The 25,121-nt window shown below is 56.6% G+C and overlaps 10 protein-coding genes across 10 annotated transcripts, besides 17 other annotated features; 6 read left to right on the forward strand and 4 right to left on the reverse strand.

The window, feature by feature from the left end:
• Positions 1-49: 49 nt before the first annotated feature.
• EKO05_0002972 (uncharacterized protein) lies at positions 50-2,751 on the forward strand (the record flags this gene model as incomplete). The annotated part of the gene is made up of 2 exons (XM_038937714.1): positions 50-1,309; positions 1,369-2,751. 2 exons carry the CDS (start codon positions 50-52, stop codon positions 2,749-2,751), a joined length of 2,643 nt encoding a protein of 880 aa, XP_038801539.1.
• A 777-nt stretch (positions 2,752-3,528) lies between these two features.
• Positions 3,529-4,970, reverse strand: EKO05_0002973 (Cardiolipin synthase (CMP-forming); the record flags this gene model as incomplete). Its single annotated transcript, XM_059636060.1, has 2 exons — positions 3,529-4,410; positions 4,662-4,970. 2 exons carry the CDS (start codon positions 4,968-4,970, stop codon positions 3,529-3,531), a joined length of 1,191 nt encoding a protein of 396 aa, XP_059492043.1.
• Positions 4,971-8,983: 4,013 nt separating this feature from the next.
• Positions 8,984-9,080: a tandem repeat.
• A 389-nt stretch (positions 9,081-9,469) lies between these two features.
• On the forward strand, positions 9,470-9,967 carry EKO05_0002974 (uncharacterized protein; the record flags this gene model as incomplete). The annotated part of the gene is made up of 1 exon (XM_038945184.2): positions 9,470-9,967. The coding sequence occupies one exon, from the start codon at positions 9,470-9,472 to the stop codon at positions 9,965-9,967; it is 498 nt and encodes a 165-aa protein (XP_038801541.2).
• Positions 9,654-9,727: a tandem repeat.
• Positions 9,968-10,313: 346 nt separating the features above from the next.
• On the forward strand, positions 10,314-12,813 carry EKO05_0002975 (Transcription factor mst12; the record flags this gene model as incomplete). The annotated part of the gene is made up of 5 exons (XM_038937715.1): positions 10,314-10,452; positions 10,642-10,741; positions 10,796-12,352; positions 12,443-12,526; positions 12,579-12,813. The coding sequence occupies 5 exons, from the start codon at positions 10,314-10,316 to the stop codon at positions 12,811-12,813; spliced, it is 2,115 nt and encodes a 704-aa protein (XP_038801542.1).
• Positions 12,814-12,964: 151 nt separating this feature from the next.
• Positions 12,965-12,990: a tandem repeat.
• A 383-nt stretch (positions 12,991-13,373) lies between these two features.
• Positions 13,374-14,166, reverse strand: EKO05_0002976 (uncharacterized protein; the record flags this gene model as incomplete). The annotated part of the gene is made up of 2 exons (XM_038937883.1): positions 13,374-13,730; positions 13,819-14,166. The coding sequence occupies 2 exons, from the start codon at positions 14,164-14,166 to the stop codon at positions 13,374-13,376; spliced, it is 705 nt and encodes a 234-aa protein (XP_038801543.1).
• Positions 14,167-14,655: 489 nt separating this feature from the next.
• Positions 14,656-16,359, forward strand: EKO05_0002977 (uncharacterized protein; the record flags this gene model as incomplete). The annotated part of the gene is made up of 1 exon (XM_038945185.1): positions 14,656-16,359. The coding sequence occupies one exon, from the start codon at positions 14,656-14,658 to the stop codon at positions 16,357-16,359; it is 1,704 nt and encodes a 567-aa protein (XP_038801544.1).
• Positions 14,829-14,864: a tandem repeat.
• Positions 16,360-16,517: 158 nt separating the features above from the next.
• Positions 16,518-16,559: a tandem repeat.
• A 70-nt stretch (positions 16,560-16,629) lies between these two features.
• Positions 16,630-16,732: a tandem repeat.
• Positions 16,733-16,734: 2 nt separating this feature from the next.
• EKO05_0002978 (uncharacterized protein) lies at positions 16,735-17,284 on the forward strand (the record flags this gene model as incomplete). Its single annotated transcript, XM_038937968.1, has 2 exons — positions 16,735-17,003; positions 17,110-17,284. 2 exons carry the CDS (start codon positions 16,735-16,737, stop codon positions 17,282-17,284), a joined length of 444 nt encoding a protein of 147 aa, XP_038801545.1.
• Positions 17,020-17,068: a tandem repeat.
• Positions 17,285-17,731: 447 nt separating the features above from the next.
• EKO05_0002979 (Mitochondrial Translation Optimization) lies at positions 17,732-19,861 on the forward strand (the record flags this gene model as incomplete). Its single annotated transcript, XM_038937874.1, has 2 exons — positions 17,732-17,850; positions 17,902-19,861. 2 exons carry the CDS (start codon positions 17,732-17,734, stop codon positions 19,859-19,861), a joined length of 2,079 nt encoding a protein of 692 aa, XP_038801546.1.
• Positions 18,951-18,984: a tandem repeat.
• A 59-nt stretch (positions 19,862-19,920) lies between the features above and the next one.
• Positions 19,921-19,942: a tandem repeat.
• Positions 19,943-20,131: 189 nt separating this feature from the next.
• Positions 20,132-20,189: a tandem repeat.
• Positions 20,190-20,232: 43 nt separating this feature from the next.
• Positions 20,233-22,125, reverse strand: EKO05_0002980 (uncharacterized protein; the record flags this gene model as incomplete). Its single annotated transcript, XM_059636061.1, has 3 exons — positions 20,233-21,428; positions 21,457-21,529; positions 21,619-22,125. 3 exons carry the CDS (start codon positions 22,123-22,125, stop codon positions 20,233-20,235), a joined length of 1,776 nt encoding a protein of 591 aa, XP_059492044.1.
• Positions 20,310-20,346: a tandem repeat.
• Positions 20,387-20,467: a tandem repeat.
• Positions 20,897-20,940: a tandem repeat.
• Positions 22,126-22,834: 709 nt separating the features above from the next.
• EKO05_0002981 (ATPase of 26S proteasome regulatory subunit 4) lies at positions 22,835-24,419 on the reverse strand (the record flags this gene model as incomplete). Its single annotated transcript, XM_059636062.1, has 4 exons — positions 22,835-23,085; positions 23,140-24,214; positions 24,298-24,363; positions 24,417-24,419. The coding sequence occupies 4 exons, from the start codon at positions 24,417-24,419 to the stop codon at positions 22,835-22,837; spliced, it is 1,395 nt and encodes a 464-aa protein (XP_059492045.1).
• Positions 24,420-24,511: 92 nt separating this feature from the next.
• Positions 24,512-24,569: a tandem repeat.
• A 275-nt stretch (positions 24,570-24,844) lies between these two features.
• Positions 24,845-24,880: a tandem repeat.
• Positions 24,881-25,017: 137 nt separating this feature from the next.
• Positions 25,018-25,051: a tandem repeat.
• A 68-nt stretch (positions 25,052-25,119) lies between these two features.
• Positions 25,120-25,121: part of a tandem repeat that runs on past the window's edge.

A 25,121-nucleotide genomic window follows, 5' to 3' on the forward strand; every position in this document is an offset into this window, starting at 1 on the left:
ACGCTGCGCAATGAGTCTCTTATAAGCTAAGCGCTTGGAATATACCACAATGGCTGGTAGACGCTTCGTAGATGCTGCGAAGCTGTTTCAGGCCTCGAAATCTATTGCGTCGAAACATGTCACGCTCCGATCGCAGCAGTTCGAGGCCTACCAAAAGACGTCCACCTTAGCCAAGGCTGTCAAGAATCAGACAGACCGCTTCACCCTCACCGCTGCCGCTGCCGTCGCCCTCTACCAACGATCCAACGAAGCAGCCCCTACGTACGGAAGAGCCGCACCTGAACGCGCAACAGGCACACAGCATGCGGACATACCTAGAAAGGCAACAGTAGAGAGACAGGCACCAGAACATAACACAAGAGAGGGATTGAAGCAGGATCATCATTATGATCGCTCTGGACAGACGACTGCTGCTCAGCCGCCGCCAGAGCAAGAGCTAGACATCGAACAGGCAAAGGCACCGCGTCGGGCCCTACCAGATGGTACTATACCGCCTGCAGGAGTCACATTAGGCCAAGAAGAGAAGAGTCAGGACACATTCTCTGACCGACCGGTGTCTGAGGCTCTCAAGGATCTACTGGCCAGAGAACAAAACACACAAGTTCGACAGGAGGATGAGGGTATCAGGCCGGTTGAGTCTACAGAGTCGACCATACCATTACCGGGGCAGCCGAGAGGTATCTCTTCAGGAGCTACCGAGCCAATTCCAGCTCACGCAAACGATCTCCAGCCGTCGACAAACACATCGAGAATACAAAACCTGCTTGAGGGACATGACAGAGATGTCTTCTACACAAGATCAGTCGAATCGCAGCCTGAGACTCCTGCGCAGCCTCGCTCTCAAATACCGAAGCAGACGGCAGATAAGCAGGGAAGCGATAGTCATGTCGAGGATGGACGTCTTAATCAGGACGTCTTCTATGCAGTACCTAAGCCTGGACAGCAGCAGGCGCAGGATAAAGAACCCGTACAAGCTGCAGTCCCCGAACTCGATGAAATACCAGAAGGCATCAATACAGATGTGTTTCACTCAAAGCGTGTTGCTCGGATGCTCGGACAAGATCGTTACTCCAGAAAAGAGCATATTGGCTCGACCATGTCAAAAGGCACAGGGAGACATCCTCTGGATGATCGTCCGATTGTACAGACCGACCACAGCGCAAAGCTCCAGCCAAGTCGATCAGCTCAGCCACCAACTTCCGTACAAGCGACTGAAGCAGCTCAGTCTCGAACCACTGAACAAGAAATGCAAGAATTCGCCTCTCAGTTAGCCAAGGATGCTGAAGCACAGGCTGCAGTTTCTTCTGAGGTATGCACAAAGAATAGTATTCTGTGAAAGAGACCGATGCACTAACGTCTGGGACGCAGACACCTGCCGAGTTTGGCACAGAGCCTGAGAAGCCCGCTTATGCACTTCGCGAATCAAGAGTCCCATCGTCGCGGTTTGGTCGACTCTGGCAGTACGCCGGGCTTGGCACCAGCATGGCCCTAGGAGCTGTTGGCGAGAGTCTCCGTCGCGTCACCGGCACAGCCGCTGCAACTGGAGGCTCACTTATGCTAAGCCCTGGTAATCTTGAGATCCTTGTTGCGAAGCTTTCCCGCATGCGAGGTGCTGCGTTGAAACTTGGCCAAATGATCAGCTTCCAAGACAGCAAGATGCTACCGCCCCAGATTCAGGAGGTTCTACAGCGCGTACAAGACAGCGCAGACTACATGCCAGCCTGGCAGCGGGACAAAGTGCTTTCGACAAACCTCGGATCTGAATGGCGTGACCTTTTCGAGTCTTTCGAGGATATCCCAATCGCAGCTGCATCAATTGGACAGGTACACAAGGCAGTACTAAAGTCTACAGGCCAAGCTGTGGCTGTAAAGGTTCAATACCCTGGCGTTGCCAGCTCCATCGATTCCGACCTGAACAACCTCTCAGTACTCCTGACCGCATCGCGCATCTTACCCAGGGGTCTTTTTCTCGACAAAACCATCGCCAACGCCCGAACAGAACTTGGCTGGGAATGCGACTACACACGTGAAGCTGAATGCCAAACGCGCTTCCGCAACCTCGTTGCCGACGATACAGATGTTTTCACCGTTCCCAAAGTCTTCAGCGAAGCTAGCGGACCCACCGTGCTCACCGCTGAGATGATGTCCGGCGTCGGCGTTGCCAAACTCAAGAACCTAACCCAGGATCAGCGGGACTGGATCGGCACGCAAATTCTGCGCCTCTGCCTGCGTGAGATCGTCGAGTTCAAATTCATGCAGACAGACCCTAATTGGACAAACTTCCTCTTCAATGCCAAGGCTAACAAGATTGAACTCCTCGACTTTGGCGCGAGTAGAGAGTATCCAGATGAATTTGTAGAACCATATATAAAGGTCCTCATCGCCGCCAGCAAGGAAAACCGCACAGCGATCCGCGATCTTTCTCTTGAACTGGGATATCTCACCGGCGATGAGAGCACTGCGATGCTGAATGCACACACCGATTCAGTACTCACACTTGCGGAACCATTCAAAAGCTCCGGACCAGCCGTGTACGACTTCAGAGACCAGACAATCACAGACCGCGTGAGGGATTTGATCCCCGTCATGGTCAAGGAAAGACTCGCGCCGCCGCCGGAAGAAACGTACAGTCTGCACAGAAAGCTGAGCGGTGCCTTTTTGCTGTGCGCAAGGCTGGGCTCGAGAGTGCCGTGTCGCGAGCTGTTTGAGCAGGCCATCAAGACGTATCAAGGGAAGGCGAAGATGATGTAGGGCGTGGTTTTGAAATGCAACACAGCGATTGTAGCCATACTGTACGATTTCGCCTTGCTTCAAACTATACCACCCTTCTTAGTCGCAACTTCTTCAGCGTCCTGCAATCACACTCCTTGCACCTAACCGGCTCTCCTGACCTGTATCTGACCATTGCCTCACATTCGTAGCAGAGATACGACATCGTCTATGGCGATACATGTCCACCTGTACTGCGTTCCGTGACTTGTCGGCGAGCGTACATCTCCCCGCAGCGGTCTCTGTCGGTCAGCGATGGCTGGCAGGATGCTCTGAGCGCCTTCCCAGTCCCGTCTCCGTGTCAGGGTACTGGTGATTTGCAGGCAGGTTTTCCCTGTATGGTATCGTGTGGAAGCATTCGATTGGTTTGGTGTTTTCTTGTCACTCTTAGATGTACGGAGATGGCTCTGCTGTCGTGGTTTCCAACGCCTGTATGCGTAGACTTGACGAGATGCGTTGCAGATACTGCAAACAATGTTGGCGGGGCTACACATGTTCATGGATTGGAAATGGAGCACTTGGCATGTGTTCTCTTTGAGAATGTACCCAACTGGATATGCGTGGTGGCTTTTTGGCGTTTCCGAGACGAAGAAGCAGCTCAGGAGATGGTTGATGACCAGGCGAGGTTTCGTCGAAGCTCGATGTGAAATACAGATTTTCTTTTCATAACATCAGAACACTTTTTTGCTCGCTGCAAATGCTATATCGTACAACCCCCGTTTCTGCTTGTATTTACTTTTCGCTTTTGACGTTATATGTTCAAGCCTTGATCTCACGTTGTTCACTCTCATCTTCGGAAGAGCCTCGAAACCACAAAGCTGCAGCAACCGCGATGAACGTTCCATAGCTCGTGGCCATAATCATTCTACCACGGAAGCCCTGCTTCCTCTTGAGCTCCTCGTTGCCTCCCAAGATTTTGACTGCGTCCTTTTTCCATGTATACTCCAGCCCGCTGTACAGCGTGGTGCTGGCGACAATAGCTGATAGGCCCGTAACGATGCTCTTGACACCAGCTTCACCACCCAAGATGTCTTGGATAGAGAGAAGAATTCCACCTGCAGCCGAGGTAGTCGCGGCAGGGTCGTGAAGGAGGTTTGTGCAGAGTAGTGTGCCGAGTAGACTGAGTTGCAGGAACGTGTTGAACTTGGAGATCTGTGTGGGATGTACTTCTGCACTCGGAAGACTGAAGTCCCAGTATCTAGCCATAGTCTTCGGTGCAGGTAAGGACGCGTATCGGTAGTAGAGCGCAGAGACGGCCAGGCTGACATCGCGACCAAGAATGACAACAGCCAGAGGTGCCGCCATACTTCCATTGATTGCTAAACATGTAACAAGGGTCGTCATGAGCAGTTTATCGGCCATGGGGTCGACCACACTGCCAACAACGGTCTGTAGATTCCACTTGCGGGCTATCCAACCGTCGAGCAGGTCCGAGAACGCAGCATAAGTAAACAATGAAAATGCTGCAAGGTGTTGGTTGTGAATGATAAAGTATCCAACGGCGGGAGTAGCTATCAGGCGTGTGAGTGTGAGAAAGTTCGGTATGTTGTAGATTTGTTCGTGTCGCTGTGCCGGTGTGTCAAGCTTCAAGGTGGACTTCAGAGTAGCTGCGACTTTTGCTGTAGTTGACAGATCTTTGCTCTACAAAACGATTGTCAGCAAGGTTCAAGGGGTTTCAAGTACTATTCTTGTGCTACTGCTGATTTGGTTGTAGTAGAGCTCCCTTGGCTGCATATGATGTGGTGTTCTTGCGTCACTCGACAAAGACGAAGCTTAGGAACTGGCTGGAAGCATCGTGCCCCAAATTGATTGCTAGCCCACGTCATAGCTTCACTACATGCAGAAGGTACTGGATAGAGCGCAGCAGAGTACAAGAAAATAGAATGACCTACCTCTGTGACTCGTTCAGGTAAGCCCTGAGAGGTGGTATTGTTCCCATCTTTGCGTTCGGTGTTGCACCTGACCGAAGTACTGAAGACACCAGATTGTTGTAGGCGATATGTTGTGTTGCTCTTTGCAGTGAGAAGGGCCTGGCGCCGCCTTATACTGTCATTTCGAACCCAGAAGCACGAGGCACGTGAAGAGAAAGGGAGAAGTGATAGGCCACTTTGCAGCTGCAGTGCCCTCCGCAGTCTTCCCGAAGAGCCGCAAGTAAGCACACTGGAGGGTTTAGGTATTCTGCACGCCATTGAGGTGATCATTGAGAGAGTGGGCTCTCGTTGCACTAAACGTTGAGGCTTCGACGCGCCTCGACGTGAGCTGCTGGCGGCTTGGCGCGCCGCCAGAAAGGGAAGCAAGCTTGTCAACGACGATTTCCTCTCCCAATGGGGATGTTACACGACGCGATTCCATAAACTTGAGTATGCGTTCGATGATCATTCGGCTATCTGAAATGATAGACGGTATCATAACCGCAAGAAACACTCACCAAGGCTACACGCTGGCATGCATGCACCAGAGCTGCACAGGTGAGGTGACCGTTGTAGCCACACATTACCTTGCCGATGAAGCGTAGACCTTGGCATCCTCTCGATTCAATCAGTGCAGAGTGTGCATCCTCAATCGAAGCTTCATTTGAGATATGTACTCGAGCGGCCAGTCAACTCAACAAACGCAAAGAGCTGACGTCTTGATGTTGACACGCTGATTATTTTACCAGAGTGTTGCTCGTAACGGGGTGCATGTAAAATTGCCTATCTTTGCAGCTGAGCCTTTACACCAACTCGCAGATCACGTTACTTACAGATGATTGCGAGGTCTGGACTCCTCCACCTCAACCACGCCGACAGCTGCTCACACTCCAAGTGCAGAATGCTGAACCTAGCATGTGACGGTAAACTGTCGCTCCCAACAGGAAACGGCTGGCGACACCCTTGAACTCTCTCCACTCATAAGCGGTGCAGCAAATCCACAGCATGTGGTGGATCAATCGCTGCTGTGAATCCAGACGCACCAAGAAGTGGGCGCTCACCAGAACAGATTTCCTCACCGGCATAATACAGCGGTCAAGCTTTAAGGTTTCGCTCCACCTCCCGAACATCATCGAATCAACCGAAGATGGCCACACTCTAGCTGTCAACTCACAGAAGAGCGAGCTGGATCTCCTGATATGTGGATAGTCCAAGGCGACATATGCTACCTGTGAGCGAGCTTGAACCTTGTTCTGCCACATTTCGGTAAGGGATTCTGTAGTCACTTGGAGCACAAGATCTGATAGGCGGAAGCAGCTTCCATCTCCACGTTCGCCTCTCTTGCCCCCTGGTCTATCATGCGTTCCCTTGAGTCGTGTGCGTTACCCAGTAGAGTTTTGGCAGCGATCAAGGCTGGAGCTTGTGAATTCTGCATGTTGGAACAGTCTCGAGGAATTTGTCTAAATGCCGAAGATGTAGCACAGGAGCTGGATCCATTCAATGAGCCACGCGGACCATTACGAATCACTGCCACGTAGTGAACCAGATGCCTCTCAAAGTGAAAGAGGGACTGACTGGACCTTCACTTGATACTGTATTTGGCATCTCAGCTATCGATTCCATATGCCTTTGCAAATCTCCGAGGAGGGCTCTCCAGCTTGGGTCCACAGTCCATCGGTTGGAGCAGGACAGTACCAGCTTTGCGTACTTTACGGTCGTTTGAAACTAGGATATCCAGACCATTTCCACGCCAATCGCAGTGATGTCGTGTAGACGAACGAACCATCACATCCCCCATCCTGGCACGGGCCGCGTCTTCCATGGCTTCTACTGATGATTTTCCAAACAAGGTTCTGCTCTGTTGGACCGTGTCATGTGTCGTGCATCAAGTCTGGCCCCAAAGGTGAGTTGGTGGACTCGCTCCCATAGTCGACTGCAACGCCGCTAAGGAACCTTATCCGAGTCTGATCGTCGAGTCCCTCCAAGCTTGTGGCGCGATTCTCTAGAGCACGAGTCAGACCCAGAAGCACGCAGAGCACGATCAGAGGGACTGGGTGTGGACACGGACGCTTGCAAACGATGGTAGACCCTGACAGGTGTTGTGCGACGGTTATGCCGGAAGTCTTCACCCTACCTTCAGAAGCTATCGACTCTTGACGCGACCTAGGCTCATGCTTGCACTTTATTTCCGGGGGTTCAATCCCATCGTCCGCCATCATGGCCGACGTGCAGTCGTGCACATGGGACCCTTTTTCAAGTGACGGATCATTCTGAAACTCCCGCGAGTCTGATACATGGCTTCGACCTGAAGCAGCGAAAGCAGATCATGAACATCAAACCCACCCTGGATCTGTGCCCTGGATCTGTACTTGCTCGGCGTTCTTGGTCAGCCGTCGCTGCTTCTGTGGCTCACGCTTCTGAAACACAGGAATAGACGATTGAATGACGAAGAACAACAGGAACAAGACTTCTGGTCCGCTTTACTTGCATCCTACTTAATTGAGTTTACAGCACCGGCTATACCCACATTTTCAAACTCCACAAGAAAGGGTACAAGCTGCAGGTAATGCAGCAACGGCTAGATGGGCTTACCGGGTTGGGTTACTGCCGCCTTCTCGCTATTTCCCTAAGTGTTATCAACTCGCCCAAACTCGTTTATCAGATTACGTTCTCTCGAAAAGGGAGCGATGGGCCTCGACGACATTCAGACTGGATAAGCTTGAAGCCACAGCTGCAAGACATGACTTGCCGTCGAGACCAATTCGGCCTTCAACGTCCCAACTAACGAGCATGGTTGAAACCTAATTACTTCTTTCACGGCCACGAGAACGGCCAGTGCGATGGCGCACCGGCAGGTGGACTACTACACTCGCAGAAGAGGTGGCCCGGGCGAGGACATGCTTCTTTCCCAGTGAGACCATCTGGCTTCTAGCGAGCGTCCTGACATCCCGTTCGAGCGTGTAGAAGGATGGATGAGTTTCAGGAGTGCCACTCCAGCCCCCACTAACGCAGGTACAAGCTCCTCCATCCCAAAGCGATGCTTGCGCCGGCGAGAGCGACCACGCCGACAAGCGCAAGAACTTGTTTTGGCGAAGGACACTGCAGATTCTTACTGCAACGCACCAAGCGTCCATAGACAAAGCGCACGAGGCAGCCTCCCAGATTCTCATCGACGAAGAACCCACTCTTTATCTGGACGGCTTTGCGGTGCAACCAAGTTCCGAAACAAGCCTACCAGGACTGCCAGATGTGGGAGACATTCTCAAATACTGTACCAGACGGAGCTAATTGGCAGTGCGAGTTACAAGCGCAGGCACAGTCTGGGACGCGCAGTCTGGGACGCACATTCTGGGACGCACATTCTGGGACGCACATTCTGGGACTCACAGTCTGGGACGCACATTCTGGGACTCACAGTCTGGGACGCACAGTCTGGGACGCACAGCCATTTCATTCATCAAGTTACGCAGTGCAGCAACCACACAACGCCACGGCATCTGATGTCTGAAGCTGCAGACTGCAGGTACCGAAGACACCGAAACGTGGGGTTTGTGACGACGCTTTTGCGACTGCATGAAGGTGGTGACGGCACCAGGCTGCATGTCGACAGTTGCGAGCGGCGCTTGCACGCGAAAGGCAGCGCCACCGACCGGCCGTGATTGGCTGACTCGTGGGCGCGAATCAAACGGCTAGAACGAGGATACTAGCTAAAAGCCAATGTGAAACGGCTTCGTCCACGCTCTCACTGGCTCGAGAGGCAGCGTTACGCTGCATGTGCAATCGTGCATTCGACGGTAGAGCAGCGGGCATCGCTGTCTGAAGAGCAGCCTCAGGACACTAGCATAAACTGTCAGCACTCCCATGGCGACGCAGAGGGCAGATGCCGGGGGGGCTGCAGCGCAAGCGATCTGAGGAGAACCAATGGCCACTCCCGCAAGCCATGGGAAAAGCGCGTTTCAGCGCGGTGATCAAACCGTGCCTCGATGATGCTTCTGCTGGTTCCTGCATCTCGACGCACTCACGTCGTCGGCTGAGCAGCCAAAGGGCTGGCTGGATGGATTTGGATGATGACATGCTCTTGTGACTTGGACGGCCGTGGCTGCGCCCTGCCTGCCTGCCTGCCACCGCCATGATTCGCAAGAGGGAAAAGGGGAAGACTTTGCGACGCTTGCTGGTGGGTCGGCAACACGACACTCGAAGCGCGAATTTGGGTGATAACAGAGCGGTCTCTATTGACTGGGAAAGTTCGGTTGACAGCGGGGGTGGTGATAGGGTGGTGTCAGCAGGGAGAAGAGTGAGGGTGGCATTGCGCATTGCACATTGCACATTGCACATGTGCACATTGCACATCTGCACATCTGCACATTGCACCTTGCACATTGGACATGGCACATGGCACATGACACAGCGTCTAGTGCCGCTCGCCGGGCAGGCAGCGCTCCTTGTCCGGCTGCAGACTCGCCGGTGACAACGGCCCCAGAGGCCACGAGGCTGGTCTCGTACAGCAGCGTGGTGTTGAGGCGAATGGGTAGCCAGCCGGATCTGCCCTCACGCCGCTTGTTGCGTCAGTTTAACTTTGACTGTTTGCGCTGGCGAGGTCGCAGCAGGCGACGGACCGCGGTGATCTGGTCGAGCGCTCGGCGCAGTTGTCCTTTGCAGCATGGCGGCGCGAGCGCAGACAGGGCCGGTGGACGTAGCGAGCGGGGCATGAGCGAACAGCCGCGAGCAAAGGGCGCGCTGGGGGCCCGCCAACAGCACGTCCGCACCCAGCGTCCAGACGGGCTCGATGCATGATGCCCATTGCCGTCGGCGAGGCGGCGCAGGGAACCAAGCACAGGGAAGCGCAGGCATGCTGCTGCCCGCGCGACGGGGACCAGAGGGCACCAGAGGGGCTCCAGAGGAGACGACTGGAGACGGATGCACCGCCATGGGCTCCCTCGCAACGATATGCCAGCATCAGAACAACAACAACAGCATCATCAACATCATCAACATCATCATCATCATCATCATCATCATCATCATCATCATCATCATCATCATCATCAGAGCAGCAGCGGCAAGCGAAGCTGCAAAGACACCCGGCGGCCAGCCACGCTGGTGCTTGGGCCCATGGACACTACGACACTAGGCCCTCCACGCTCACCACCCACTGCACGGCTGCGCTGCTGCACGGCTGCACGGCCGTCCCACGAGTCGCCCACACGCCAGAGTGCGGGCCTGGAAATAGATTGGTGGTAGGGGTCTGCAGACCACCACTGGCCAAGCTCTTCCTCAAACACCGCTAGGCCAGCAGAGACCCAGAGCCCACGGCGTTTCAGCGCTGCGACACTTTAACCTGCCGCCTTCCCACCCAGACGTCGTTTCGTATCCCCAGCCCGTCACGTCTTGCTCGCTCACCCACCCGTCGAGACTGCGCGCCATACATTTCTTTCCCATTTCACATATCTCAAACCGTCGCTGGCCGATTTCTCTTTCGCTTTGCGTCCCGACTTTCCTTGTTCTCTCCTGGCAGGGCCCTTCACCGCGCTTTCCCCTCGCGTTTCCACGCCTCCGTTGACTCCATCACGTCACCAACGTCTGACCCTGACGACCCCAAACATCCGTCTACAGAGGGACGTGTTGCAGCGCAGCATGTTTCCCAACGCCCACCATGCCCAGATGCCCCCGCCTCAGGCGCGCTCTGTTGCCCCCGAGACCTTTCTCTTAGACCAGGACGCGCAACAAAGCCTGCCGCCAGACAGCGTCGTCGCCCTGCAGCAAGTCGACAACCGTACGTGCCACTGCTGTGTATCTCCTGCCGTCTTGATTGTCTGCACTGCTGTGTCTCCCCTGCTGTGTCTCCCCTGCTGTGTCTCCCCTGCTGTGTCTCCCCTGCTGTGTCTCCCCTGCTGTGTCTCCCCTGCTGCGTCTCCCCTGCTGTGTCAATCGTCTGCAGCGCTGTGTACTAACTCCGCCGCAGTCAAGTACTTTCTCATCTCAGCACCCGTCGACTGGCAGCCAGACCAGTACATCCGCAGGTTCCTCCTGCCCACAGGCGAATATGTCTCTTGCGTGCTATGGTACGTGTACCCCTGCAGCCAGCATGCACAGCAACGAAGCTAATTGGCCTGCAGGAACAACCTCTTTCACATCTCCGGTACCGACATTGTACGATGCCTGTCCTTCAGATTCCAGGCCTTTGGCCGCCCCGTCAAGAACTCCAAGAAGTTCGAAGAGGGCATTTTCTCCGATCTGCGCAACCTAAAGTCCGGCACCGACGCGTCGCTGGAAGAGCCTAAGAGCGCGTTCCTCGACTTCCTATACAAGAACAACTGCATCCGCACACAGAAGAAGCAGAAGGTTTTCTACTGGTACAGCGTACCGCACGACCGTCTCTTCCTCGACGCTCTGGAGCGCGACCTGAAGCGCGAGAAGATGGGCCAGGAGGCGACCACCATGGCCGTCAGCGAGCCTGCGCTTTCCTTCGAATTCGATTCCTCGCAGTCTCTCTTTGAGCAGCTTACCAAGGCGCAACAGGCCAACTCTTCCTCCTTCAACAACAACGTACAGCCGTCATACGCGCACAACCCGTCGCCAGACATGCTTTCAAGAGAGTCAATGCCACCACCACAAATGGTACCGGTTCCCCAGCAAATGCCTCACCACCAGTCGCAACCTATGCACCACCAGCCAGTTCACCACCAGCCAGTACATCACCAGCCAGTGCAGCACGAGGACCCCATGATTCACTACCACCAGCAGATGTCTATGCCGCCATCGATGCCACCGACCATGCAACCTACCGTTATGAAGAGCAGAGAGCGCGAGTTCAGCACCTCCCTGCAGTACGATCGCAACGGCATCCCGCTCTCACAGGTGCACCAGCGTCACAGCTCGATGCCCGCCTACATGGAATACTCGCCTGCACCTTCCTTTGTCTCTTCCCACTACGAGGACTACAGCACACGGGGCATGTCTTTCGAGCCTCTTACCCCGCCGCAGCACCAAATCGGTCTTGGTGCAGAGCCAGCATACATTGCCAACGAGGACACAGGACTGTACAGTGCCATTCCTGATCTTCCAGTGCCCAACACATTCAACCCGTTGATGAACATACCTCCATCGAACTTGATGGGCCCTGGCTACCCAGTCTCCAGGCCATTTGCGCCGGGCAACGTTTACTCTGTCATTGAAGGTTCGCCAACCTACAAGCAGCGTAGAAGGCGATCGTCTCTCTCTGCTGGCATTACTGCTGCAGTGGCTGCCGCTGGCAATGCCCACCAGGCTCACAGGCAAAGCGATCTGAGACGGTCCATGTCTGTGAACCCCGTTCCTGAGGCTGATGAATCAAACCACAACTCGCCCTCGCCCAACGGTGCAAGCTATGTCCAGCAGGACGCCAAGCCGCTCGTTGACATCTCGCGTCAGGGCACACCCCTCAACACCGTTGAAGAGAGCCCTGAGCCGCAGCCAGCGATGCTGCACCACGACGACCTCAACAGCATGGTCAACGGCGAACTGTTCGAGACACCACTCCGGCACAGCGCTGTTGCTCGCGCGGCAGGTGCACCCGTCTTCCGACGCGCGCGTAGTGCCACCATGATGGAGATTGGTCCTTACCCCCAGAAGTCTCACTCATGCCCCATCCCGACATGTGGCAGGCTCTTCAAGAGATTAGAACACCTCAAAAGGTAAGCGCCTTACCCCTTTCATTTCCAGTCGATAGGTTGTCGACACCCCGGACTATTTTTATGCATAGACGCTGACGATCTGGCGCTTAGGCACGTGCGTACCCACACACAAGAACGGCCATATGTCTGCCCGCTGTGTAACAAGGCTTTCTCACGCTCAGACAACCTTGCCCAGTGAGTTGCTCCCAACGCTCTTTTCTGAGTCAACAATGCTAATGCAAGACAGACATCGTCGCACACACGAGCCCCGTCCTGACGGCGAGCCGCTTGAGGACTTCAACGAGGAAGATCTCGAGGGCGAAGAGGATCTCCACCTGGAGGAGGACTCGCCGACATCTGGCAACGAGTACCTGAGTAGCGCGCACAGTGTGCCTGCGTCTTACGCCGACATCCCTGGCCCTGGCCTTGGCATGGGCGCCACCATGGCCACACCTCAGCGACTCATGGCCAGCCACTACTAGGCTGTTGTCAACGACTGCATACATTGATGTCTTATCACGATCCAAGCATTCGGCGCTTCGATAGAGTGGCTGCGCTTCTTGCTCTATTTCCCTTCTTGTTGATTCCTTAGATCAGGTCTCTTGTTCTTCTCTTGGGAGCATCTTCGGATGTTTGCATTGCATTGCGTCGCATGCATTTTGCTTCTGGTATTGGGTGTTGGAACACGAGTACCCTTTATTTGTTTCTCCTCTTTGCTTGGTTTGCGCGCAATCAGCTTTTGTTCACGGTTGCATATCATGTTAGCATACAAGCGATTTTCTGCAAAAGTTGTTTGAATGGTACTTTGGCGCTCAAGGAAGGCCAATACGCGCATTCTGTTGGTCGCGGCGTACTTTTCATAGGATACCATAGTGGAGATCGCCGCTTGAGGCGTGTGTATGATATTGCAACGATGCAGAACGTTTATTCGCAAACCGCTTTTCTTCTTTCCATGTGTTGTGCAACGAAGCGGGCGCAATGGGGTGATACATTCATTGCACGTCCTAACCCACCACAAAACCATGGAATGAAAACCTACAGCTCACTGCCCCGGCTCCTTCAAATTCACCTCCACCCCCTCGCTCCTCTGCCACAGCTTAAACGCCTCGTCCGCGATGTTCCTCGGACTCAACACCTTATTGTCAGGACCCACTTGCCCCTCCACGGTCACCAGCGCGCAGTGCACTCGCGTATCGCTAAACGCGCGATTCAAAGATAGCATCTGCGTCCGCTGTGCGCCTTTTACTAGCGAGAGCGAGATGAGCTGCGGTACCGGGTCCCAGGGTAGGTGGGAGTTTGTGACTAGCAGGGCGGGCTTGAAGTTGGATTCTGCGGGGGGGTGTTGTTGGAGTTGGGGGAGGTAGTGTTGGGCGACGAGGTGGAGGGCTAGGACTTGCAGCTTTTGTTTTTTGATGTTAGCCTCTGCACAGGACGGGAGGAGGGAAGGCGTGTTTGCCAACGGAGGGCAGGTAGGTGGGGCGGCGCACTCTGAAATCCTCTTCTATCTCCTTGACGTCGACGCTCAGCACGGGGTCCGAGGGCTTGATGCGCGCCGCGTTGTAGTAGACTACTTCGACCGCGGAGTCCCGCGTTAGGTTGTCCAGCTGCGAGAGGACGCTGGGGAGGGAGTCCAGGTCGCTTAGGTCGGCGCGCAGGGTGTCGGCTTTGACGTTTGGTGCGGCGTTGAGCACGAACGGCGCGTCTTCGTTCTGCAGACGGTCGGTGTTGCGGCCGAGCAGGACGACGTGGTCGATGGCGCCTTTGGATGCGAAGGTCGCCGCGACGTTGTTGCCGATGCCTGGGCCGGCGCCGAAGAGGAGGAGGGTTCGTGTCATTGCAGTAGGTTGGTTGTATGGAGATGCGGTAGTGAATCGTGGATCTGCGTGGATTTTTGGTCGGCTTTATATCATCACCGCCGTCGCCATTATGAAATGTCGTCAATTGACGGCGCCTTTCGTCTAGCCTCCTAAACCGTCTTCTGGCTAGAAGCTATGCAGAGCTGACTGTGCCGCTGTATTTGGTGACTGGGAGGCTCTGTGCGGTATTGGACATGTCATGGCTTCATGTGCTAGTTGATGCTTTGCGGATAAGGCCGACATGTAGTTTCTACGACGTCGAAATATAAGCAATTGCTGCAGTGCGCAGAAGGTTTGCAGGTGGTTGATGGCAGACAACCCCACATGACGACGGACGCTGGAAGTCTAGCGCGCCGCTTCGGAAATAGTGCGGCGCGTCGATGTCATACCGCAGGCAGCTTGAGATTTGTGAAGCTCACTCACCACCAACGGCCTGTCATCAGCCCGTCTGACTATGCATGCGCAACAATGGAATTTTCCGCCGAAGATGATGAGGCTTTGCGCCAATTCATGCCAGCTCAGTTCGGTAAGAAAGAGGGGGGTGTAGATGTCGAGGCGCAGATTGAGCGCTGCCGGAGGCCTGTGGTGGACGAGAGCAAGCAGGGCAAGCCAGCGGAGGACAAGGACTCGGACAATGACAGCGACGACGATGACGACGACGACGATGACGACGACGAGTTTCCCGTATCCCACGAGCTGGTTATCAAAACGCATGACCGCGCTGTCACGACGATTGCGCTCGACCCTTCCGGCACGCGCATGGTGACGGGGAGCAACGACTGCACATTGAAGCTGCACGATCTGAGTGCGCTTACACCGAGCACGATCCGGGCCTTCAAGACGGTCGACCCATTCGCGACGAAGCCCTCGCAAACGGCAGAGTCGCATCTGATCCACCAGGTTCTGATCAGCCCGCTCTCTGGAAGCCAGTTCTTGTGCGTCACAGCAACACCACAGGCGAGGCTGTTCTCCAGAGATGGCGACCTCACTGCAGAGTATGTCAAGGGCGACATGTATCTGAGAGACAAGCACAATACGAAAGGCCACACGGCAGATGTTACAAGCGCTGCATGGCATCCGACGAACAAGAACAGATTCGTGACTGCAGGCACGGACAGCACGGTGCGCATATGGGACGTCAACAAGCGGATGAAGCAGGAGGAGGTGATTGTGCACAAGTCGCGGGCAGCGGGCAGCGCAGGCATGACGAGGATGACGGCTGTCGCTTGGGGCGCCGCAGCTGAAGGCGGGAGCAGTATACTGGTTTCTGCAGCGCTCGATGGCAGTCTGGTCATGTGGGGTGGAGAGGGTCCGTACCACCGTCCGTCCGGGGAGATTCGCGACGCGCACGAGAAGGATACCTGGACGAGCGGGCTGGACATCAGCGCTGACGGGAGACTGGTCATCACAAGAGGTGGAGACGACACCATCAAGCTGTGGGATACGCGCAAGTTCAAAACACCGCTCAACACGACATCGCACGCCTCGACATCATCGCAGTACCCGACCTCCAACATCAAATTTGCGCCCAACTCGGCAAGCATCATCACAGGCTCCGAGACAGGCCACCTGCACATCCTCAATCCCGCTACACTGCGCCCAGAGCTCGTCACTCCCGTCACGCCGGGCTCGCCGCTCATTACGGTACACTGGCACCCCAAGCTCAACCAGATCTTCACTGGCTCCGCCAACGGCCAGACGACCATACTCTTCAACCCGTCGCTCTCTACAGCGGGCGCGCTCACGATCCTCAGCAAAGCGCCCAAGAAGCGACATGTCGATGACGATCCCAACTTCACCGTGGACATGGACCCGCTCGGCATGGCGGGCGAGGAGCAGGGCGGCAAGGGCGGCGCAGCTGGCTCGTTCGCAGCGCGACACCCGACGATTGGACTCACAGCGTCTGGCAAGAGCCGTGATCCGCGAAGACCGCACATACCGGCCATCACGCCGTTTGCAAAGAGCACGCCCGATCAGAAGTACGTCATGGAGCAGATTGAGGGAAGCGACATGCGCGATGAGGACCCGAGGGAGGCGCTGCTCAAGTATGCGCCCAAGGCGGGCGAGAAGAATGTCTTCACGGGCGCGTGGGACAAGACGCAGCCGAAGCAGATATACAAGGAGTACGACAGTGACGAGGATGAGCCTGCGGGGAAGAGGGTGAAGAGGTAGAAGATGAAGAAATACTTGGAGACCACCACTATACCCGAAATCAACGAGCAATCCGTTTCCATGTACTACCTTGAAGAGCTCATGGCAAGTGAGACGAATTGATTCGTCAATGGCCCGGTCGGTGCATGCACATGATGTGTGCTTGGCGAACGCGCCAATCGCCGCGACGCGACTCGTCCCATTTCATCTTGTCTCGTCTCCGCCCGCAGCGCAACACCAAACAACCTCACGCACGTCCGTTCCCCTTCCAACCACCCACGAACGACCTCGACATACAAACACACGCACCCATACACGTACACATACAAGTACACGCACACACGCACACACGCACACACAAACAAACAAACACAAACGAACAAACAAACACACAAAATGTTCGCCTCCACCTTCCGCACCGCCGCGCCCCGCACCTTCACGCGCACCTTCAGCGCCTCGGCGGCCAGGCAGCTCGCCCGCATGACGGTCGTGGGCCGTCTGGGGGTTGCGCCCGAGGAGGTGACCATCTCGGGCGATCGCACGCTGGTGCGCTATGTGATTGGCTCCAGCTTTGGCAAGGGCGAGGACAAGAAGACGAGCTGGTTCAGGGTTGCGAGTTTTGTGCAGGGCGCGCAGAAGGATTTTCTCATGGGCGTTCCCAAGGGGTGAGTTTCTTTGCGGGTTTTGGACTTTCTCTTGTTTTCTTGTTGTTCTTGTTCTTGTTCTTCTTGCATGGAGTCGGTGAAGAGAGTGCAGGCTGACGGAATCCAGTTCCCTCCTCTACGTCGACGCAGATGCGCGCATGGAGGTCTTCACCGACACCGAGGGCAACAAGCGCTCCAACCTCAGCTTGGTCGCGAGGAACTTCGACGTCCTCTCGCGCGCCCGCACCGACGATGCGCCCGAGACCAACGATGAGGGTCTGGTCCAGGAGGCCTCTGCTTAGGCAGACTTCTCTGGCGTGTTTTCGATTCAGCCGCTATATCTTGTAATGACGACGGGTGTTCAATTTGCACATTGCGGAGGATACGAGGGCGGCTTCCAGGCCTTTCTCGCGCTTGGAGTTGTAGTTTGTACGACATGTCAGGGTGTATACCACTTTCTGTGTTTTCCCATGTACCATCTCTGCTCCTGTACCGGTATGAATGGAGGCGTTTTGCGAAAGCTCTGGACCTGGTCTCTATCGCCACGGTCCTGTTCAATTCACACACACTGCAGCTTGTAGATGACTGACGTCTTTCGAAGCTTGGAGGCCATCCGTCGCACTACTCGCGCAGACAGCCTTGATCAGCCCACGTGACTGCGCGAGGCGAAAGTTGCGGCGAATTGGGGACCTCCGCGATGCAACCCAACTTTTTCCACGCTACTCGTCCCACACTCCCCACAGCCCAACATGCAGCGAGTCGTTCCGCAGCGAGCGCGCCAGCTCTGGGGCCATGCGCCGCGCGTGCGGTCCTTCAACAGCCGCAGCCGCAGCCGCAGGACATTCGCCAGCGTCTCTGGCTCCGAACAGTACTCCACTCTCCACATCCTCCTACCGCACGCCGACTAAGACCTCTACAGACCCTACGATGTCATTGTCATCGGCGGCGGCCACGCTGGCTGCGAAGCGTCTGCTGCAGCCGCCCGCTCCGGTGCGCGCACCGCACTCGTCACGCCCTCGCTGTCGAACCTCGGCGTGTGCTCGTGCAATCCTTCCTTTGGCGGCATCGGCAAGGGCACCATGCTGCGCGAGATTGACGCCCTGGATGGCCTCGTCGGCCGCATCGTCGATAAAGCGGGCGTCCAGTTCCGCGTCCTGAACCGCAAGAAGGGCCCGGCCGTCTGGGGGCCGCGGGCGCAGATCGACAGGGCGCTGTACAAGAAGTACATGCGCGAGGAGATGGAGGGCTACCAGGGGCTGAGCGTGGTCGAGGGGAGCGTGGCGGATATCATCGTGGATCGCACGGAAGAGGAGGGGAGGAAGGGGAGCTACGGGAAGATCACGGGTGTGCGGTTGGAGAGCGGACAGATTATCCCTACGGCGAATGTCGTCATCACCACAGGCACGTTTCTGGGCGGCGAGATCCACATCGGACTGGACGCCTACCCGTCCGGGCGCATGGGCGAGGCTGCCACGTTTGGGCTGAGCAAGAGTCTGAAGGAAGCTGGCTTCACGCTGGGGAGACTGAAGACGGGCACACCGCCGCGGCTGGATGCAAAGTCGATCAACTTCAAGATCCTCGAGGCGCAGGAGGGAGACGACCCACCGACGCCCTTCAGCTACCTCAACAACCGCGTACAGGTGGAACGGCAGCTGCTCAACCACGAGACCCGCACCAACGAAGCCGGCCACGACATCATCCGCCAGAACCTCGACAAATCCATACACATCCGCGAGACCGTCAAGGGCCCGCGCTACTGCCCCTCGCTCGAGAGCAAAATCATCCGCTTCACGGACAAGTCGTCACACATCATCTGGCTCGAGCCCGAGGGCTTTGACAACGACATCATCTACCCCAACGGCATATCCTGCACCGTGCCGCCCGACGTCCAGCAAGCCTTCCTACGCACCGTCCGCGGCCTCGAGAACGTGACGATGCTGCAGCCGGGCTATGGCGTGGAGTACGACTACGTCGACCCGCGGCACCTACGCTCGACGCTCGAAACGAAGAACATCGCGGGCCTCTTCCTAGCGGGCCAGATCAACGGCACGACGGGCTACGAAGAAGCAGCCGGCCAAGGCGTCGTGGCAGGCATCAACGCAGGACTCCGCAGTCTGGGCAAAGACGCCATGGTCCTGACACGCGCAGACGGCTACATCGGCATCATGATCGACGACCTCATCACAAAGGGCGTCTCCGAGCCCTACCGCATGTTCACCTCGCGCAGCGAATACCGCATGTCTGCACGCGCCGACAACGCCGACACGCGCCTCACGGCCCTAGGCCGCACGCACGGCGTAGTCAGCGACGCGCGCTGGTCAGCCTTCACAGCAGAGCAAGAGGCCATAGCCTCGCTCACCTCGCTCCTCCAGAGCAAATCCATGGGCGCCGCCAGCTGGAAGGAATCCGGCTTCGACGTGCGCAACGACAGCACAAAGCGCACCGCCTACGACCTGCTGCGCATGGCCAACACCACCCCTGCCACACTCACTTCCCTACTCCCCGAAATCTCCTCCTTCCCACCCCACATCCACAACCGCGTGCACATCCAAGCCACGTACGCGCCCTACGTCGCGCACCAATCCGCATCGCAAGCCCGCTGGCTGCGCGACGAGCGGCTCGCGCTCCCGCTGGACCTGGATTTCGAGTCCATCTTCGGCCTGAGCTTCGAGGAGAAGGCCGCGCTGCGCATCGCGCGCCCGGAGAGCGTCGGCCAGGCGCGCCGCGTCGAGGGCGTTACGCCGACGGGCGCGCTGAGGCTGCTGCAGTACGTCAAAGGCGTGGGCCGGGGGGAGCGCGAGAAGAGGATCAAGGAGGAGATTGAGCGAAGGAAGGCTGTGTACCGGGGGGTTGAGGGGGTTGCTGTCGAGGGGTTGTAAATGTGGTGTTTTGGATACGTACTTTGGTGTGTGCATTGCGCGGCGTTGAACTTGCGGGGTTTTTTTTGGTTTTTTTTTTTTGCTTTGCCATGGGCAGAATGGCTTCGATATTCACCTTGATGGTGCTGTGTGTAGATATACTGTATGAATCAAGGAATGTATACACGACACCACCACCATCCTCTCTCTCTCTGTAGACCCCCGACCCACCCCAACAGAGAACCCCCAAATCCACCCACCACTGCCGTACCCACCCACACATCCGTTCCACCCACTCTCCAGCCCCCTATCCCCAGACTCCAAACCCCATATTCACCCATCCACATCCAACCCAGTCCAGGCAGCATAGTAACCACCCGATCAAGAGACCCCTAGACCCCCCTTCTCCCCAGCCCATTATCCCTCTTAACAGGCAACATCTCTGCAACGGGCACCATACCCCCTCTCCTCCCGGAGCCTGATCCCGATCCCGATCCAGAACCAGACATCCCCAGTACCGGAGGCGTGTCTACGTTCCTCTCATACACACCGACACCGACACCGACACCGACATCGACACCGACACCGACATCGACACCGACATCGACATCGACATCGACATCGACATCCGCACTTCTACCGCCATCGAGACCCCGTTCTCGCTCTCCGTCTGCACTCCCACCTCCCGCCTGGCCCAGCCCATACGCACGCTCACGGCCCCAGCCGGACTTGCTTTTCCCGACGGAAGAAGCGTACGCCTGTCGTTTGCGCATCAGCTCCGACCCCGGCGCAGCGCTACGATCGTGTGCGGCGGGACTGTTGTGGTGGGAGTCTGCGGCGCGGTCGCGTAGCGGGGGTGTGTGTGGGTGCGCGGTGGGCGGGACTGCGTGGGGGGTGGTGTTACGGGGGAGAGAGGGGGCGCGGAGGAGTGTGGTAGTGATGGTGGTGGGAGGAGGTATCTGAGGGTCTGTATGTGGCGGCTCGTGCTGTCCTTGTTCATGCGCGAGGTGTTGGTTTGGTCGTAGGGGGCGGGGAGGTGGCATTGGGTGCTTGGAGTCCTCTCCTCCTCCTCCTTCTTCTTCTTCCTCTTCTTCTTCGTCGGCGCCTTGGCATGGTACATCGTTGCCGTTGTCGTCCTCGTGTGACTGCTTCGTAGCTGCGCTGGACGTGCCTCTGCTTTCCTTGGCTGCTGCAGGTCCAGGCGTCGCTATGTGAGTTCCGTTCCCACTGCTCTGTTGGCTGGGCGTCGCTTCTTTCCGGGCCTTGCTATGCTTGCTGCGAGGAGGGGCGTATGCGCTCTCGAACTCTTCAAGCGCTCCCTTGAGCTCAACGACAGCCTTGTGCAGCTCTGGGAAGTCGCTGCCGACGTTGGCGTACACCGATACCACGTTCCAAGATGCGATGATCAGATTGTCGAAATTGGGGAAGGCTGTCTTGATGATGTTGTTGAAGAGATCTACTTTGATATGCGCGGGTATCGTGTTGAACGTCTCGCTCTTGACGGTGTCGGGGATCGTCTCTAGACCGATACGTTGACGCTTGTTGGAGACATGTTTGGTGACTTCTTTGCGCTTGCGAGAGCCTCCTTCTACGGTTGGTCAGATGTCGTCACGGACGATGAAGGGTGGACTTGCCTCGAGAAGAGTCTTCGTTGATCTTGGGCTTTGCTGAGTGCAGCCTGGCCAGTGTCTGGAGTAAATTGGTCAGCTTCTCGAAGCACTATACCGCAGATGCATGGATAGTGAGGTCTTGGCAATAGTAAATGCATCCGGACGTACTTCTCCCTCTTCGAACTTTGCTGGTGGATGGTTGAGCATGTTGTAAGCAACACGCCTCGCCTCGTTGATCTTCTCCATCCTCGCGTGTATTGCCTTGTACTTCGTTTTGAACAGCGGAAACATGTTCTCAGCCACGAAGCGATGTATGGACACCGATGCCAGCTCGGCATCGTCTTTCGGTAGCGGGTCTTCAGTGCGCATCTCGAAACGCTCGTCCTCCACCGTCAGCCAAACCCGATGTGTTTTCCCACCCTCTTCAGAAAACTGGACGTTGCCAAGATCGAAGCGGGTTGCGCTCTCTCTGATAGTGATTTGCGCAAGAGGAGGCCATACGTTGCCGTTGACGCTTCTGTATGTGGGCGGCTCGTCCGCCGTGACGCCATCGAGGAAGGTGTCTAGATGAGCCGGCTCAAGGTATCGGAGCTGATCGCGCAGTATCAGGGCCCGTTTCTGCGGCTTGTTCAGACACGCCAACGTAGGAATGTCGCTGATGTCCCCGGGAATCATTGTGATGGCTCAGACCGGTGCAACCGAAGGATAGTGGTTTGCTTGGTCAAAGGGAGGGAGGCTAGAAGTCTCAAGTGTTTCTGTTGGTCAGTAAGGTTGACAAGCTCGTGAAGGTGGGAAGGTGGGAAGGTGGGCCCAGAGTTGAGCTTATGTATGCTTCAGTAGCAGAAGGCGTGGCGAAGCTCTCTCACCGGTCACGTCGCGCGGTGGTTGAGGTAAAGGTGAGCAGGCTCCGATTTAGTGCTTCGAATGCCTGCGGAAGCTGAGAGCGCTGGAACGAATGCACGTGGACATTGATCGCCTGACGTGGTAGAGGGTTGAGGCTGGAGTAGCTGTATATTTTGGACTACGAGATCGTATCGTTATGGCGTCGCCCAATCACCAGAACCAAGGCACATGAGTATGGTTTCTCGCGACCTTCAGAGCCAAAAGTCCGATTCGACCAATACCCTGACTACCGGAGAGGTACATGTGTGTGAGCAGACCATTTCGAGGGATTTGTAGGAGAGTCGTTGTTTAAGATGAAAAGAGATACAGCGCAGCCGGTTCCCACTTCATGGAAATCACGTGCAAAGTCAGTCGAGAAAGGGACAGCTCGACTTGGTCAGCATTGGTCTACTGAGTAAAGCGCCTATCCGTGCCTACTGATACACGTCAATGAAGTCTTGAGTCTTGAAATCGTGTCATGCCCAATTCAGCGCTGTTACGCCTACAAGTACAGCCCCTCGGGCTCTCCTTCGCTCTTTGTCTTCAGCACACGCTCACGGGCGCTGCGGAAGTCTTCCATCTGTACCCGCATCCTGCGCTCACGGAGAGCCAGCAGACCAGCTTCAGAGCAGATGGCCTTGATATCGGCACCGGACAGGTCGTCCTTCTGGTTGATGAACTCGTCGAGGTCGACGTCCTCGTTGAGAGACATCTTGGACGTATGCAGGGTGAAGATCTTCTTCTTTGTGTGTTCTGCCAGGTGTTAGTGTGAGTCTTGAACGGAGAATTTGCGTGTTTGCAACTTACGGTCAGGGTTCTCAAAGAGAATCTTTCGATCGATACGACCAGGTCGGATCAGGGCAGGGTCGAGCGTGTCGATCTTGTTGGTGGCCATGATGACCTTGACGTCACCACGGTCGTCGAAACCGTCAAGCTGGTTGAGCAGCTCCAGCATGGTTCGCTGGATTTCGCGCTCACCGCCTGATGTCGACTCGTATCGCTTGGTACCGATGGCATCGATCTCGTCGATGAAGACGATGGAAGGCGCATTCTCGGCGGCAGTCTGGAAGAGTTGTCGCACAAGCCTGGGACCGTCACCGAGGTATTTCTGGATCAATTCACTTCCTACGATGCGCAGGAAAGTGGCACTGGTCTGGTTCGCCACGGCCTTTGCCAGCAGTGTCTTTCCGGTACCGGGTGCACCGTAGAGGATAACACCCTTCGGGGGCTTGATGCCCATCTCTTCATACAGCTCAGGATGTAACAGAGGAAGCTCGACAGCCTCTCGCACCTCCTGGATCTGCTGCTCCAAACCACCAATATCCGCGTACGACTCTGTAGGGGCCTTGTCGAGCTTCATGACGGACACCAGGGGATCCGCGTCGTCTGTAAGCACACCCACAACGGAGACGGATTTGTGGTGCAGCAGAATGCTGGCGCCAGGCTCGAGGAGGTCCTTGTCGACAAAGGACATGATGGAGACGTAGTACTCGGGCCCGGTTGCGCTCGAAACAATGGCGTGGTCGTCGTCGATGAGCTCCTCGAGGTTGCCGACGCCCATGGGGCTGCCTCGCATGTCGTCGACGCGCGAGCGCTCGTCGGCATTCCGGTCGGCGGCTTCGGGGTCGGCGTTGACGTTGGCGGGCCCTGCACCTTCCTTGACGGCCTTTGCCTTGCGGATGCGTTCTTGGTTCTCGACGTACTCCTCCTCCAGCAGCAGGTGGTCGTGGATGCGCTGCATGCGCAGATATCGTAGTTTGCATCGTGCCGTGGGGTAGACGGTCGGCAGCTTCGCGGCGGCGCTGGGACCGGCGGCCTTCTTCTTCTTCCTGCCGATGCGGGTGGTGGGCTGTGGCGGCGGCTCGTACTTTGGCTTCTCCTTCTGCGGGCAGACGTAAGTGTCATGACGACGGCGGGCGGCGGTTGGAGGTAGATGGCAGATGTATCGATGCTGGATGAACGTACCTTGTCCTTCTTGCTCTTGTCGTCGCCGGGAGGGCCTCCGCCTCCAGCGCTGGACTGCTGGTTACCCTGCATGTCATCAGTACACACGTTGCCGCGTTCCACATGGGGGGCGAGCGTACCATGACGCGCGATCACGTCGGCGGCTCTGCTGTTGGTGGTGATGTGTGAGATAGCGGGGAGGGGTTCGAGGTGTGCAGACACGGCTGCTGGCGACGGCGGTGGTGGTGGTGGTGGTGAGGAGGCGGCGATGGTGTTTGTCGTGTTGGTGTTGGCCGCACCGAGCTGATGCACGGCGCCCGGAGCTCGCGCCAAGTCTGACGCCACTGCTTCACCTCTCGCAGCGCGGCGCCCGCCTCGCTCGCCATACGCCGACAGCCACGTCAAGTGCACGGCTGGCTGCGTCTATATACGATTGAATACACAAGAAACTGCTGCTCCTGTCTCCGACCCCGCTTCCTTCCCTCTCCATGACCACGTGAGGAACAGCAATCGTGCTCGGCCCCGCTCTGGATCACCTCCAGCTCCCCCACGTCGGCGGCTCAGAGGTACTCTTGACTCTTGACTCTTGACTCTTGACTCTTGATAGCCACCACACGGCTCCACACGACCACCGTGTCCTGTGTATCGCGTAAGTCCAGCTGCTACCGCCTCTCCACACATCACCAGCGTTTGGTGTGACGCACTTGCCTGCCCCACTTGGCTGCTGCTGCTGCCTCTGAGCCTCGCCCTCGCCCTCGCCCTCACCCTCGCCCTCTTGAGCCTCAGGCTGACCCTCTACACAGAGCTAGCACCACTCGCTGCCTCCCACTCCCGACTTCAGCCCT

The sequence above is a fragment of the Ascochyta rabiei genome, chromosome 4 (genome assembly GCF_004011695.2).
Source record: "Ascochyta rabiei chromosome 4, complete sequence".
Lineage (NCBI taxonomy): Eukaryota > Fungi > Ascomycota > Dothideomycetes > Pleosporales > Didymellaceae > Ascochyta > Ascochyta rabiei.